The sequence below is a fragment of the Lagopus muta genome, chromosome 1 (genome assembly GCF_023343835.1).
Source record: "Lagopus muta isolate bLagMut1 chromosome 1, bLagMut1 primary, whole genome shotgun sequence".
NCBI classification, from domain to species: Eukaryota; Metazoa; Chordata; class Aves; order Galliformes; family Phasianidae; genus Lagopus; species Lagopus muta.
The window spans coordinates 178,810,495-178,825,833 of record NC_064433.1 but is presented as its reverse complement, the minus strand read 5'-3'; the positions used below and the strand labels follow the sequence as shown (position 1 = coordinate 178,825,833).

General features: G+C 39.2%; 1 protein-coding gene across 5 annotated transcripts in view; it reads right to left on the bottom strand.

Annotated features, from left to right (window-relative positions):
- Window positions 1-15,339, bottom strand: part of ALKBH8 (alkB homolog 8, tRNA methyltransferase) — a 47,361-nt gene that overhangs the window by 29,866 nt on the left and 2,156 nt on the right. For 3 of the 5 annotated variants that reach the window (XM_048935295.1, XM_048935305.1, XM_048935314.1), the window contains exons 2-7: window positions 13,449-13,592; window positions 9,287-9,527; window positions 8,136-8,267; window positions 7,228-7,323; window positions 5,974-6,078; window positions 3,486-3,556 (exon numbers count right to left, since the gene is read on the bottom strand). In XM_048935295.1, the coding sequence (XP_048791252.1) occupies window positions 3,486-3,556; window positions 5,974-6,078; window positions 7,228-7,323; window positions 8,136-8,267; window positions 9,287-9,527; window positions 13,449-13,592 (789 nt within the window). The remainder of the gene's footprint in view (window positions 1-3,485; window positions 3,557-5,973; window positions 6,079-7,227; window positions 7,324-8,135; window positions 8,268-9,286; window positions 9,528-13,448; window positions 13,593-15,339) is intronic. The other 2 variants (XM_048935318.1, XM_048935319.1) reach the window with 1 other exon arrangement.

The following is a 15,339-nucleotide window of genomic DNA, read 5'->3' as shown; positions in this document are numbered from 1 at the left end:
GATTATTCGTATTTTAAGAGGTATATATTCTACACGGCAATATCTACTCCTTCTTCAACACAAATTAATTTTGCAGAAACAAATTATGCTTGCAATAATCTCTCTAACAAGATAGTATTAAGTACTTTCTTACTGGAGAAAGCCATACTCCCCAGGAAAAGACTGAATTTCTACAGTGTTTTACACAAGGAGGTATCACTGATGATGGCAGCAACAACAGAGGGTAGTAGAAGACACCACTAGTGCTGTAACCCAGGCTTGATTCTGTGCCTGGTGTTTAATGCTTCCATTAATTATCTGGACAATGGAAAAAAAAGTTACCCCCTGCAAGTTTAAGGATAATACAAAACTGACCAATATATCAGGGCTGCTATTGAGAAGGACCTGGATAGGCTGGATAACTGGGTAGATAGGAACCCCAAAGTTCAACAAATGTCCTGCATGTTGTTAGAGACAACCTCAGACATCATTACATGCTGGAGGCTGATCAGCTAGAAAGCAACTTCGCCAAAAACAACACTTGGGTCTTGGAGGAAAACAACTTTACTGTGAATCAGCAATCCACTCTTGAGGCAGAAAGGGCCAACAGTCTCCTGGGTTGCATAACTACCAGCAGTTCATGAGAAGTGAACCTTTAACTAAACACTGGTGAAGATGCATCTGGAGTATTGTGGAGTACTAGGAATTGATTAGGCTCCCCTCTACTAGACAGATATGAATTACTGGAGCTAGTGCAGTGCAGGGCCATGAAGATGATTGAGAAGATGATTTCATATGAGGAAAAGCTGGAAGAACTAGGATTGTTCAGCTTGGAGAAGTCTTGGGGGGGGAACTTATCCATGCACATAAATACCTGATGGGAGGGTATGAAGAGGGGTCCAGACTTTTCACTGATAGAAAATGAGAGAATGGGCACAATTTAAAACCTATGAAATTCCATCTGAGCACATCTAAGTTGTTCTACTGGGATGGAGGTCAAACACTGGAACAGATTGCCCAGCAGAAGGTATGCAAAACACAATTGGATACACTTTTTGACATCTTGCTTTGTTGACCTGTTTGAGAAAGGCTTTGGTCACCCTTAAGAGGTCCCTTCACAAGACATATGACTATCATGCTTTTTTCCCCCCATGATGTTGTAGCCCAATTTATTCAGCTAAGGAAAAAAAAAGATTAAGTCACACCAGAGAGAATAGAGAGAATAGGCAAGTACAAGAATTTGCTGCCATATGGGCCTAATTATTTATTATCAGAGTGTAAAAATTTTGTCATATGCAATAGGAATAAAGGTGGGCCTATAAGTAAATTCCTAAAATAAAACTAAAGCATGTATTATTGCATCTGCTAACTACATTTTAAAAACCAGATGAGAAGTAGTTTAGTGCACAAAAATACATTAAAGAAATGGAAAATGTTATAAGAGTACCAGAAAGCAAAGGCATCAAATAACGAGGCATTTTATGTGCCACTGGCTTGCTTTACCTCGCTGTATGTGCTTTGATTGCTTGAATCTGAATAGAGCATTTATAGCCCATCAGGAAAAGGGGCTGAAACTTGGGAACTATCAAACAGGCTGTGTCCAATGCCAATGTCTGAAATGTCTATAAATGGTCAAAGTCAAGCTGTTGCCCTGACTGAAATACATACATTCCATTTATTTTTATTTTTTAACAGCACCATAATCCTTCAGGCAGTCCTGGTCCTAGAAAAGCTCGCTTTTCTCAGGTGATTAAAATCACTATGCTTTTGGCTGTGTGTTTAAGACTACCACAAAGATGTGCTGTAGTATAACCATGGTGTCTCACCAATGAAGTAACAGAGCATCCAAGCCATTTTTTTTAATTGAAATGGAAAAGGTAAGAAAATGAGGGGCTGCAGGCTGAGTCAGAAAAGGATGAGAAATAACTGCAACATCAATGTAGTTTTAATAAAGAAAACAGAAGAAACATTTTTAATTACAAAATCAACATAGGAAGGTGCAAGGTGGGACCATCTGCTGTTGCTGCACTGCTCTGAATATTCAGTATGTATTAAAAAAATAAGATTAGGATTGATAAAAAACACAGAAGTTCAATTACAGCTTTTTCCCTAGAGAAACAGCATGAAAGGAATGGATGTTCTTATGTGCTGCCTAGCACAAAGGTACTGACACTGTTAAAGATAATACTGCAGTTGAACAGATCAGAAACAAGGCTAAGCACAGAGGCAGCATGGGAAAGGCATGTCTAAATTGACAGATGACAAAACACAAGAAGTGAGAACTCTACTGACGTTGTTTGTAAAATCATCACAACTAATTCCAGGTATTCCTACTGTAACTTCTGAAGTTTTGGATGTTACTGTGGCTTAGATGAACAAATACATTAATGATATGAATGACAGGACTGGCATCACTGATATCCTCCTTTCAGTCAACCAACACAGAGGTGTCACTGCCCCACATTCCTGGGAAGGCTGTTCTTCCTTAGACTCATCCCTAGTCCTACAAGCTCCACGTCCACTAGAAAACTCACAATAAGAAAAGAGGAAGTCAACATCAGAGCCCAGATTAGAGACTCAGTGCTCAAAACAGTCAGTCATGACTGTCTCTCTGCCTAAAGAGTAGGGCAAATCAAGAACAATAATCAAAGTTGTTGTTTTTCAACATGAGAATACTGTCTGTGTATATAGACACAACCTTACACACACACAAACTTACAAGCCTACGTCCTTTCCACAACACTGACAGAATGAAGCAGCAGATTAGATTATCCTCACACAGGGTTGGCAGCTTTACAACAAAAAAATGTAAAACGGGATGGGGACAGGTGTGGCAGATTAATTTAAAGAGTATAAGTAAGAACACTAATTAAAAGAGATGATACACAGTCTGTTCTCAATCCTGTTCTTAATACATTCCATGGATTTGTGGTATTTCACTGTTCTTCCATTTCCCTTCCTACTCCTTACCTGCATATACTGAAAGCTCACAGGATCAGAGTCTACCTCTGCCTGCACTGTGACTGGCTCAGCAGGATTCAGGCTCTTAGTGGCTCCTCTACAAGTAACACATCTACCTTAGCTTACTGGAACTGCATGTAAAACACTGCAACCTAGAGGGAGCAGGGGATGAGAAGAAAAAAAATGGAAGTAGAAACAAACAGAGGTCATATTAACTCCCCTGTTAATTGCAGGGTAGTTGGACTAGATGGCCTTCAGAGGTCCTTTCCAACTCTAAGGATCCTATGATTCTCTACTTCCCAAGATTAATACAGAATGAAGGAAGGTCAATGGAGAAATGGATGCTAAAATTTTAAAATAGGGTATGAGTTACTGCTGGTATGTCATCGTGGTTGTTTATTTAATTAGCACATCACAGTACCTTGCATGCCTGAGATCAAACTCAAATGAGCGTGAACAGACATCATGGAAAACTAAAAATGTATTAAACAATAGAAAAATGATACTTCCCAATAAAACAAAATATATACAAACATTATGTTTACCTCAGATCCTAAACTGAGAGAGATTATTTCATCCTCAAACGCAGAATGTGTATCAATATGAGGAGGAATTCCTGCACACACAAAAAACATCATTATATTAACAGAAAGGTACCTGTATGAATGCCCTTACACAACAGGATATACAGCTGAACAACAAAACTTATCATAAAGGTGGAACTTGCCTTCCAAAACAATTCAGGACAGGATCAGTCCATCTGATTTACACACCCAGATTAGATGTACAGTTAACTGAAGTCTCTCCTCTAATCAGTGGAAATATCTCAAAGACAGTTCAGAGCACCCAAAGGCCTCGCTCAACCTCTAAAGACTCCTAATATTTTCCTTGCTGCAGCAAGCACCTGAAATCATCATGTTCTCTTCTCAGCTTTAAACTAATTGTTATAATATACTGGGTGTCTTTGGGCTTTAGATTGCCTACTGTATTTCTCCCACAGACTCTTCCCCTAGAAGGAATCAGCCCAAATTCTCCTTGTATCACTAGGTGAATGACCGTGCAAAAGTTTCAGCTTCAGAATTAGGACCTACTTCGAAAAACAGATGCTATCAGAGTCAAACCCTGACCTCCTGCTTTGCAGTTCCCAGGAGAAATCTACACACCATTGCTAGGGTTACCTCAATAGATGTACTACCCAGGGATTAGTATGTAAGAGCAATCGTGCACATTTGAGAATTTACAGACAGCAATCTCTTCCTTTTTCAAATAAAGAAACTGGCATTCCTTGGAGCCTGAGCCATGTTTTAACACAAAAGTGCTGAAAAAGCATTGTGCAAGCCTCAACAAGATCTCACCACAAGGTGGGGAACTGCAGCCAGCAGAGGAGCAAAGCCTGCAGACAGAACTGCAACTGCACCTTCTTTCATCAGACAGATAACAAGTGATTCCTACTTGGTTTAAGAAAACACAGTTTGACTCACTCATTAAAAACTCTACTGACATTCACTTTGGACACAATCAAATATCTTGATTGAAAACATTCTTTCCTAACAGAGTCAGTCAGCTTTATGAAACATCCTTCCTTATGAGTATGCCACATTTTACTTTCAGATACAAGTATGGTGAATGCCATTATTCTCAGTAAAGGCAATACAAATGTTTTATGAGGCCAACTTCTACACTGATAAAAATAAACAACAACTCATCCCTGCTTTTCAAGTCTGACCAGTATCTTTTGGTGTTGGCTTGTAACTTTGCTTCAGTGTGAAGCACTGCAGCTGTCTTCAGATGCACACTGACATCAGCACAATTCACTGTGCAACAAGAGAACCTGACCGTTCATTTCAGCATCACCTCAACAATTCAACAAAGACCACTTTGCCCTACCTGCTGTCTGCACACCACATATGCAGCACATTGCAAGACTGTCACCTAAGCATTCAAAAATGGACGGTAACATAACAACAAAGATAAATCTCCAACTTTGAATGCTATCAGGGTTCTGAAGAAAGCGGCCTCAAAGGAATTCATTTTGGGTGTCTTACATGTGGCCCCTCCAGCTTTGCTCAAAGTTATCAGTCACTTTTTAAAATCTCCATTTGAACACTCAGTGATGTGGCTCATAACACATCAGATACATATACTGAAGGTACCTGACTGCACTCTATGTTCACTTGTACCCTAGCAATTTGCACTTAAGAAAGGGTATTTTCTTTTCTTTTGTTTTTATTTTAAAACACTGTCTCTATTCTTGATAGAAATCAATTCACCTAATCTCAAGTCCTAACCAGAAGTACACAACTGTATCAATTTAACAGATTGTAAATAAATGGCATCAGATTTTCAGGCCCCTGTTTGGCGGACACCAAATTAGCTGTCAGACATTGAATCTGAAAGAAAAGTTGCTGTCCCTTTTTTCTAAGGACAAATTAGATAGCCATTCTAGAAAGGAAGCTAGATAGCCAGCCTTGATGACTGACCTTAGGAAAAAGCACAGCATACGATTTATTCCCCAGAGGCATGATTAGAAGCAAATTTATCTTCAGAGTGCAAAAGACTACAGAAAGGGTAATTTCTTATTTCTAAGATAAGAGAATTCTTCTTGCAGCATATTAAAGAGCCTCTATATCACACATACTAACATTATACCACACATACAAACAGCAGGAGATGTTTTCTGGAGGCTGTATGCACAGTACAGGGTGCAAGGAGAGGCTCTGGAAGCAAATGAAAAACTAAACTTGAGTGTAAAACCAAACACCATTATTTATTCCTGTAACCTTTTATACTGAGTTCCCATATTATAAACTTGCTCTTTGGAACACCATCAACATCTGTATCAATGATACCGAAATTTATATTTCTAAATAGGGTTCAGAAACCAGTGTGAAAACATTACCTTTGATTAAACGTATTTCTGGTCACATAGGAAATGCATTAAGCAACTGCCTAAATACTGTCCCAACAGAAGCTATTCTCTTCTTTATTTCAGTTAAGCTAAAGAGCTCAACATTTTTTAAAAGATAACTTTACCTTGTCCAGGTTCATACTGATTTACAGTCAGCTGATCAGGCTTATGTTTGATATATCCTTGCTTCAAGCATTTCTCTAAGAACGGGATACAAATTTCAGGAAGACCTGTTTACAGAAACAAAGCTTTAAGCAAGACAACTTTTTACATTTTTATCCTTTCCATTTACAAAGGTATGCTGCATTATTGCTGCCTTTAAATTACAGAATATCAAATCAAAGGCAAAACTTCCACCATCCCCTATAAAAAGGAAGTTGCAAGATGAGAAGCAAAATTATTATGCAGAAGATCAGAAGATGTGCAGAAAGCTCACTAAAAGATTCATCCCCTAAAAACCTGCTAATGAATTAGATTAAATATCAACAAATAAATCTCCCCTAGTCAAGCTGGTTTTGAAAAGAGGAATGAATCTTTAGTTTACTGTTTCAACCGAAGACTTCATTTATATCCTGTGGAGTAACACCCACAGGCATGGTAACAGCAGCCCTTTCACAAATCTATTTATCTTTATTTTTATTCTCCCCCAATAAATTGTTTCCATTTATGTTCGTCCCTCGCTAATTCTATGACCAGAAAAAGTTCAAGTTGCAATGCTTTTATGACAATATATAGTTGCACTGCTAGAACCACAATGTAACCAGAATCCAGCTGCTGAAAGCTACATCTACCACAGCACCCATGCATAACCTTAAAAAGCTTCATGTTCTGTAAGAGTTTAGCCCTACATTTTACTATTTTAAAGCATAAGACCATAAGCTGACTCACTTTGTTAACACTGCTCTTAACTTGAAATAAGAATTATTCAAACTTTGTCAAAATAGCTTTCTATCCAAAGAAAAATCTTAGTGTGTTTCCAGCAAGCTTCAAGCGCAAGACAAATATATATTGCAATTTATAGCATAACCCCAAAGCAATATTCAATTTAAACGCTAACATTTATCTTATGTAACAAAAGCTTTTAAAAAAAGACTTTTACAATCCTGAACACCTTATTTGTTTTGACCTCAGCTAAGGACAGCAACTCCTGGCTGCAAGTGACTGGAGAACAAGCTTCAAGCACTCGCATCAATCTGGAATGAATCCCACTCAAAAGCACTCTTCAGAGTATGCTTAAGATACACTAATGGTTTTCCTTCTATTAGCATCTCAACTCTCTTTTAATTAGAATCTCACACCCATACCTGACTGAGGCTTACAGGCTTTACATACTGGTTCAAATGTCAGTGCAAAGTATTATTTAATGGGGAAGTTCTCACCTCCAGGTAAAGGCTTCTCTTTATCAACACCGTTGTTATCATAACAAAACTCATATCCAAAGTGTTTTACTCTTCTGTGCTTTAAAGTCTTCTGGGCTGTGAGAGGATACAAATTCAAAGTAAGATCAGATGACATAAATAGTTCAGGCAAATTGCTGCATGCCCTCATCTCATCTGATCTCCGTTAAGCATTCCTTCATTAACAGCCAAAACAACATACGTGACCCTTTTCTACATGGCACACACTTGTGCTTTATTACTTTCTGAAAGCTCACCTGGACATTGCATTTGCTGCTGTTTAAAGTCAAACAGACTGTGCTTTTACATAAGCAAAAAGTACACATTTACTGACCCATACCTAATGCATCTTTAACCTTGGCTTAACTTCCAGACAAGCACTCGATTGATAACCTAAGGACAGAGAAAGATCCCTTTGAGCAGTCACCATGTCAACAAAGGTCAACATAACAGCACCAATGGTTTCAAGAAACAAAACTCACACAGAAACCTTGAATTGGATTCCAAGTCCAACTTACTAAGAGATCTTAATCCCCCAGAACTCAAACGAAAGAACAAAAGCACACAAAAAGTGTGTTTTGCTGACATTTTGATTTAAAAGAAGAAATGGCTTTTAAGTAGGACATAAGCTGTCTATTAAAAAAAAAAAATCTACTTGTTTCTGGATGTGGCAATCTTATTCAAATAAATGTCTCAGCACATTGATTCAAATCACTTGCCCCCACAGATTTATCACATGCAATATAAGACCCATTTCTAAAGTATAAAGAAAAAATACAGGAGGTTTTCAAACAACAGATTTACAAATGTGCATAATTCCTCTAACCAGAAACTGCATAAAATAACAGGATAAACATAAGGAAGGTCAAAATTTCTTTGATTTTGCCCACCATTTTGAGTATTTTCATCTCCTCTCCAGTCAATACTTTCCAGCATCTTCCTTTCTTCCTCTGGAGAAATAATATTTTCAATGACTTTGAGGTCTGGAGGCAAGCTTGTAGGAACAGAATTCTCCCAGCAAACTGCAGCGCATGGAAAAAGAGCAGATTGTCTTAATGAAGCCACATAATCCCTATGGGAATATTCACTATACATGAGAATACATTATGGCTGCAGGAACATTTGATTTAATGATTAAATGGAGCCTTCACTAAGGACTAACTTGGTGAATCCCTTTCTAACACAACAAAAAATGTTAAGGCCCAAATTTTGCTTCACAGAAAGCACTTTCTAAATTTTACTGTTTAAATTTCATAAGACTCCACACTACTCAAACACAAAGCCACCTGTGATCCTCCTGTTAAAATAACTGCAACATTATTATTATATAATTTCCCTATTGTTTCAGGACTCCAGAACTTCAGTGATTTACCCCTGCTTCCAACAACCACAGAAAAGTATGATTTCTTTTTTTAAAGTACATATTTACCATCCAGGGAAGCACTCTGTAACCAAACATGGGGGACCATAATACAATATCTAGAAGAACAGAAATGCTAGCAGTGCAGGAGCCTTCAGCTTGCTGTTCTAGTTGGTTGGGCATTTTTAAAGCTATTCATTGGATACTGTTGTATACAGGGTACAAACCATCACAAGGAAGTCTTACGCTAAACACTATAAAACATTATAGCAGGAAGCACAGTTTTTGTCCTAGCTTACAGTCAGCCAAGTTTGAGGAAAAAAAAAGAAACAAGCAGAAATATTATTTTATTTTCCATACTGGCACTGAGATCACAAGACTGTCATCAAACAAACAGCCCAATGAAGTCCAACCCAACCCAATGAATCCCAAAGTCACCCGGGTCGCAGTTTAGCTCCTCAAATCAGACAACCTTTATGTGCAGCAATGAATGGTCTTGAAACTACTTCAGTGGCTATCTTACCATGCAACACAAGGACAAAAGGTAATTTTCTGTGCTGAATCTTAAAGTCTGGCTTTCATTCTCTGCTTCCTTAGACTAGCGTGCATTTAGCTACATTTACAATCTAAGAAGAAAAAAAGCAAAAAGAAGTGCTAGGGAAGAATTTTACAGATAAGTACCTTTTTCCACAAAATTACAATACAAAACAATGTTTTGGTCAGAGTCTTCCAGTGTTACTTCTTTTCCATTCAGGGCATCAAAGGCTTTCTTGGCATCTTCTGTTGACTCATATTTCACAAATGAATATGGTTTATTCGGTGGCATTAGAAGTGCTTCCACTATTCCATAGTTTTCTACTATCCTGTGCAGTTGATGTCTACTCATCCCATTACCCAGGCCAGCATTGGCAATAACCAGGCTCTAATTGAAGAGAAATAATAAATAAATAAAAATTACCATTACTGATTATTATTGATTGATCCAAAACAAGCACTACTAAGAGTGTAGTTCATATTATAATGAAAAAAATTATTACTTGTATATTCTACATCTTCGTAGCCTGATACATGAGGCTAATGCAACATCTATCCAGTACAAATTCTGGGAGAAGTGCTTGCAAAATCTGTTACAGCATCACTTCAGCTTCAAACTGGCATCTGCATGAAGTGTATTATGTGAAAAAAGTGAGATTGGCAGCCATCATTTTTGAGTTTCCTAAAATGGAATTTTCCCAGAGCCCTGCTACTGTTCAAAATCAAACACAACAATCTTCAGATAGTGTGATTCTTTTTGGTTGTTAAGAAAGGCTTTCTAATCTTTGCTAAGAAGTCTTTTTGAGCATAAAGAGACTGATATTCCTTGCCATCTCAACATACAGCAGCTTCTATAAACAAAGCATTGAGTTCTCCTCCAGTACTCACATCTGAGAATTCACCCTCTTGTTTTTATAAACAAAAGGGATTTATCCCCCATCCTTATTAATACAGATTACTTTGAGCACCATGACTAATTGCTTTACTCAGGGCTTTCATAGTGATTTATGAACAAAATTATCAGAGAATGCAGAAACAAAACAAAAATAGAACTTTTCAAATGACTCTTTTACAAACAAAAAAAATCCTTTTAAAAAAACTTTGTAAGTTCTTTTGACTTCTAGGCAACCATATACTAAACACCTAGACATTCAATCTAACCAGGGAGGTTGAAGGAAGTTTAAGACTCCTTCTAAGGCTAAATGAGGATGCAATCTAGAAGTCTTGATAGAGCTCAGGTGACTCCAAACTACTAACAACTCACTCAGATCGACTACATGCAATACATTTCTAGAAAGCTTTCAGACGATCTTTTCCTTAAATGCTACAAATGCTACAAATGCTCTACGACTTCTGAGAGCAGCTGGCAAAGTGTTCAAAAGTTTCAAATGACAGTGTTTCACTTTCCTAAGAGACTGAAAACGAGGTTTAAAACTGAACAGAGGGATTATTAAAAAATATTTTAAAACAAGTGAACACGTGAGACACTGCTGTGATTGTGCCTATTGCGATGGCTCTGTTAACTTTTAAAACTACATCCTACTGTGCATACTGATCACATCTTTCAAAGGTGATCAAACATTGTTATTTTCTAGAATCTTACTAATGGGAAGCACAGGTGTACAGAGGAAACGAGGAGACTGATAGCAGTGCTTTCACTGTCTGAAGGCACACTGCCTACACAGACCTTCTCTACACAACAGCAGCACTTACAGCAACTGTTCACATTCTCATGAATGAGCAATTTCAGTATAATCAAACTCTTACACAAAGACTAAAAGCAATTTCTGTATTCTCAAGTTTATCACTAGTGCTATTAATTTGTTTCATATGTCTTTTACTAAAACATTCTGTCATCCATGAGGAACTTAGTGAAATTGAAAGCTACTCACTGGATACATTACAAAGATGATTTGATGTCTGGGGCAGTGACAAGAGGAATAAAATCCTGGATCATGTACTCATCTCCACGCAAAACAAGAAGAACACAGCCCTACTCCAAAGAGCTTTCAAAATCTCCACGATCGCTGGGTCATTTTAGGATATGCCCATACGGTGTGAAATTTGAGTGAAAACTAAGCCCAATTTTGTTACAAACGAGTAACAAAGCATAAAGACGCATAAAGACTTAACAGATACTTATGTATCAGAATGGGAAGAACTAGAGAGATCAAGATGAACACAGCTACAGTAAATGATACAATAGTACAATATGCTTCAAGTCAAGTTAGCAACTCCCCACAACCCACAGAATGAAGTAAGACACTTCAATTTCTCCTCTATCTGAAAGATCTCGCCATGCATATTTTGCTACACCAGTATCTGCAAGGTGCCTCTGATTTGCTGTAACTCTATGGAAGCAGCAAACTAACAGATCAAAAAGCTGGGCAATTTTCTGGTAGGTTGGGGAATAAATTAACACGGTAAAGTTCAGTGACTGTTGTAAAAAAGCAGAACTACCCCCTCTCTCATTCCTTTTGTGTGAGGGAAGCGAATGTTCTCCCCTTTTTAACAGCTACAAATCAGTCAATTAGTTCAACTCCTACATAATCAGAGCCTAAAACAAGTAAGGTGAAGAAAATGAGGAAAAAATTGCTAAGGTATACATGCTTTTTAACAGGGAGTTAACAGATGAGACAAATTATACTTGATAAAGAATTATCACAGAATCACAGAATTATAGGGGTTGGAAGGGACCTCCTGAGATCATCGAGTCCAACCCCCCTGCCAAAGCAGGTTCCCTACACCAGGTCGCACAGGTGGGCATCCAGGCAGGTCTTGAACATCTCCAGAGAAGGAGACTCCACCACCTCCCTGGGCAGCCTGTTCCAGTGCTCCGTCACCTCACTGTAAAGAAGTTCTTGCGCATGTTTGTGCGGAACTTCCTATGCTCCAGTTTCCGGCCATTTCCCCTTGTCCTGTCTCCACTCACCACTGAAAAGAGTCCGGCCTCGCCATTCTGCCCCCCACACCTTAGATATTTATAGACCTGGATCAGGTCCCCTCTCAGTCTCCTTTTCTCAAGGCTGAACAGACCCAGTTCACTCAGCCTTTCCTCATAGGGGAGATGCTCCAGGCCCTTCACCATCTTCGTGGCCCTCCGCTGGACTCTTTCCAAGAGATCCCTGTCTTTTTTGTACTGGGGAGCCCAGAACTGGACGCAGTACTCCAGATGAGGTCTTACCAGGGCAGAGTAGAGGGGGAGGATCACCTCCTTTGACCTGCTGGCCACGCTCTTTTTAATGCACCCCAGTAAGCCATTGGCCTTTTTGGCCACAAGGGCACACTGCTGGCTCATGGCCAACCTGTCATCCACCAGGACACCCAGGTCCCTTTCCGCAGAGCTCCCCTCCAGCAGGTCATCCCCCAGCCTGTACTGGTGCATGCAATTATTCCTCCCCAGATGCAAGACTCTACACTTGCTTTTGTTAAACCTCATCCGGTTTTTTTCTGCCCAGCTCTCCAGCCTCTCCAGGTCTTGCTGAATGGCAACACAGCCTTCAGGCGTGTCAGCCAATCCTCCCAACTTCGTATCATCGGCAAACTTGCTGAGGGTGGCCATTATCCCCTCATCAAGGTCATTGATGAAGATGTTGAACAAGACCGGACCCAGCACAGACCCCTGAGGAACACCGCTGGTTACAGGCCTCCAACCGGACTCTGCACCACCAACAACGACCCTCTGTGCTCTGCCAGTCAGCCAGTTCTCAACCCACCTCACTGTCCACTCATCTATCCCACACTTCCTCAGCTTTGTTATAAGGACGTCATGGGGGACAGTATCAAATGCCTTGCTGAAATCAAGGTAGACTACATCCACTGCTCTCCCCCTATCCACCCAGCCAGAGACAACATCATAGAAGGCTACCAGGTTGGTCAAGCACGACCTCCCCCTTGTGAACCCGTGCTGACTACTCCTGATTATATCAAGAAGAAAGATACAAAAGCTAAGGGCCAAAGAGAAAGGGAAAAATAAGTGATGACACAGGCCTTTCTCCTGTTTCTCTGTCTCCTTCAAAAAGGTAACATTTTTCATGCTCTGCTGCTTTCCCCAGCTCAGGGAACTACCGTTTAAGATTTAAGTATATACATATATATGTATATATATCCAAAAGTTGTCACAGTCTCTCCACCAGTATTAAACTGATGAAGTACAGTTCTGCTTTGAAAGCAAATAGCACAGAAAACCCTCAATCTCAATCTCAGTAAGTGCTTTGAAAAGAATCACATTTTAACCAACACGTACATGAGGGCAGAACACAGGTAAGCAGTATTTTCTCCTACCACCAAAACCAGAACTGTCAATCACCTGTGTAGCATGGGAGATGCACTCAATGCCCTCGTGTCTCATCAGCGTATGCTGGGCTCTGACCTGCTTCCTCAGTATCTTCTTCTTCACTTTGTGGACTTTCAAATGCTCTTCAATGTTCTCGCCAGTTTCCATGCCTGTGAGCTGGGAAGCAGAAGTAACGACAGCTAGTAAGTGTTTACCCGAAAAACGTAACGCTTCAGTCTGTTATAGAGATGTGGCAGATGTGGCAGATGTCACTGTCTTTTAAGTCATCTTCAGGATAGTAATGAGAACTCTGATAATTACAGACTTTACGAACTACTGCAGGATGACACAAGAGTTCACAAACTGCGCTATTCCTCAGTCAGTAGCACAATTTCCCCCATCCTGGAAGTACTGTTATTTAGCTCTTTTATCAAGAGAATCTTCCACAAAATAAGTCTTTATAAAAGACTGTCACATCGTCCAGTTCCTTTTCCTCTTTATTCTTTTATTCACAGTATCTCTATATCCAATTCTGGTTTCTCTGCTGCCTGCCCCTCCTGTTTCCACACCGTAATTTCAGTTATTGCATTCTTCTCTTTACATATTATCTCCTAAGCAGGTCAAGTAAAAACACACACATGAAACTGCCAAGAGATTTGTAATATCTTAGCTTCTAAGCTGGTCAGTGCCTCAGCAAATGCTCAAGCTGGAAATGTTTCCATTTCGCCTCCTTTTTCAAAACTGCCACTTTCAAATGACTGATATACAGAAAAAATAGCTGGTTGTGAGAGCAAAAAAAAAAAAACAACCAAACCAACATATCCAACACTTAGATGTTAGAAGACCAGCAACCAGGATGCTCCACACCTCATACACTTGTACATCTCAAAATGGTGTTTGTCAAGTAACAACTAAATTTAAGGGCAGCAGAGCATCATTTACCTGCCAATGTGCTTCTGAAGTACAACCCACTCGCTGGGCTGCTCCAGGTTTTGTTGCATCTTTTGCCACCCAGACCACAGCACATTCCTACACCGAGCTGAGCTTACCCTCTTTCTTTGTCTCATTCTCACTTCACCTCAAAAAACATTGAGGATTTTATTGTTTTTTTCAGTTTGTTTTTTAAAAAAAAAAAAGTTATATCAATCACTGTTATATTTACTTAATTAAATGTCAGCTGCATTCACAGACTATCACCTATTTGCATGTCTTCCAGCTTGCAAGAATAGTTGGTTCCTGGTACTGCACATACTATCACGATAAGGGGACAGTTATGTTCCAGTGTATCACAGGAAAATGGTGAAGGTAAAAAAAAAAATAGTTTCATATTAATACTTGATGCAGGTTGGGTTTGAATGCCTTAGTAAACATTTTCTTCTAAACAAATGCAAATATGCAAATAAAATTATTATTAAAATCTTACAGAGTCGCATAGGAGCTGTAAATATAAATTTCGTGCCACTGCTGCAACACATCAAAATGCACAACTACTGTCTGCACTGAAGGGAAATTCTTTAAAGGGGATTAGAATAACAACAGCAGCTAGTGGTAATAACAGACTTCAAAAAGGAACAAAATAAGCACAGCTTATGAAGACTCAAGTCTTCTGCCTCCCTCCTCACCATTTGTTGGTTCCTCCTACTACTCCTACTCTTCCACTCCCAAACCCAACTCAAATTAAAACAATAGTTAAAGAAATGAACTGACAACAACAATTTCTGGCAACTAGCAAGTTACTGGCATAGTAGGCATCAATGATTCTGTCCTGAAACTGTTCCAGAACCTCACCATCAAGACAGAGACATTACGTGCTTGGCTGTAACAGTTCAAGGCCTGACCTTTTGCCCAAGCAGCAATATTGAATTTTTATAGGATCCTGACTACATAAAGCTCATATATCTGAGCCCGACAAAGAAACTAATAA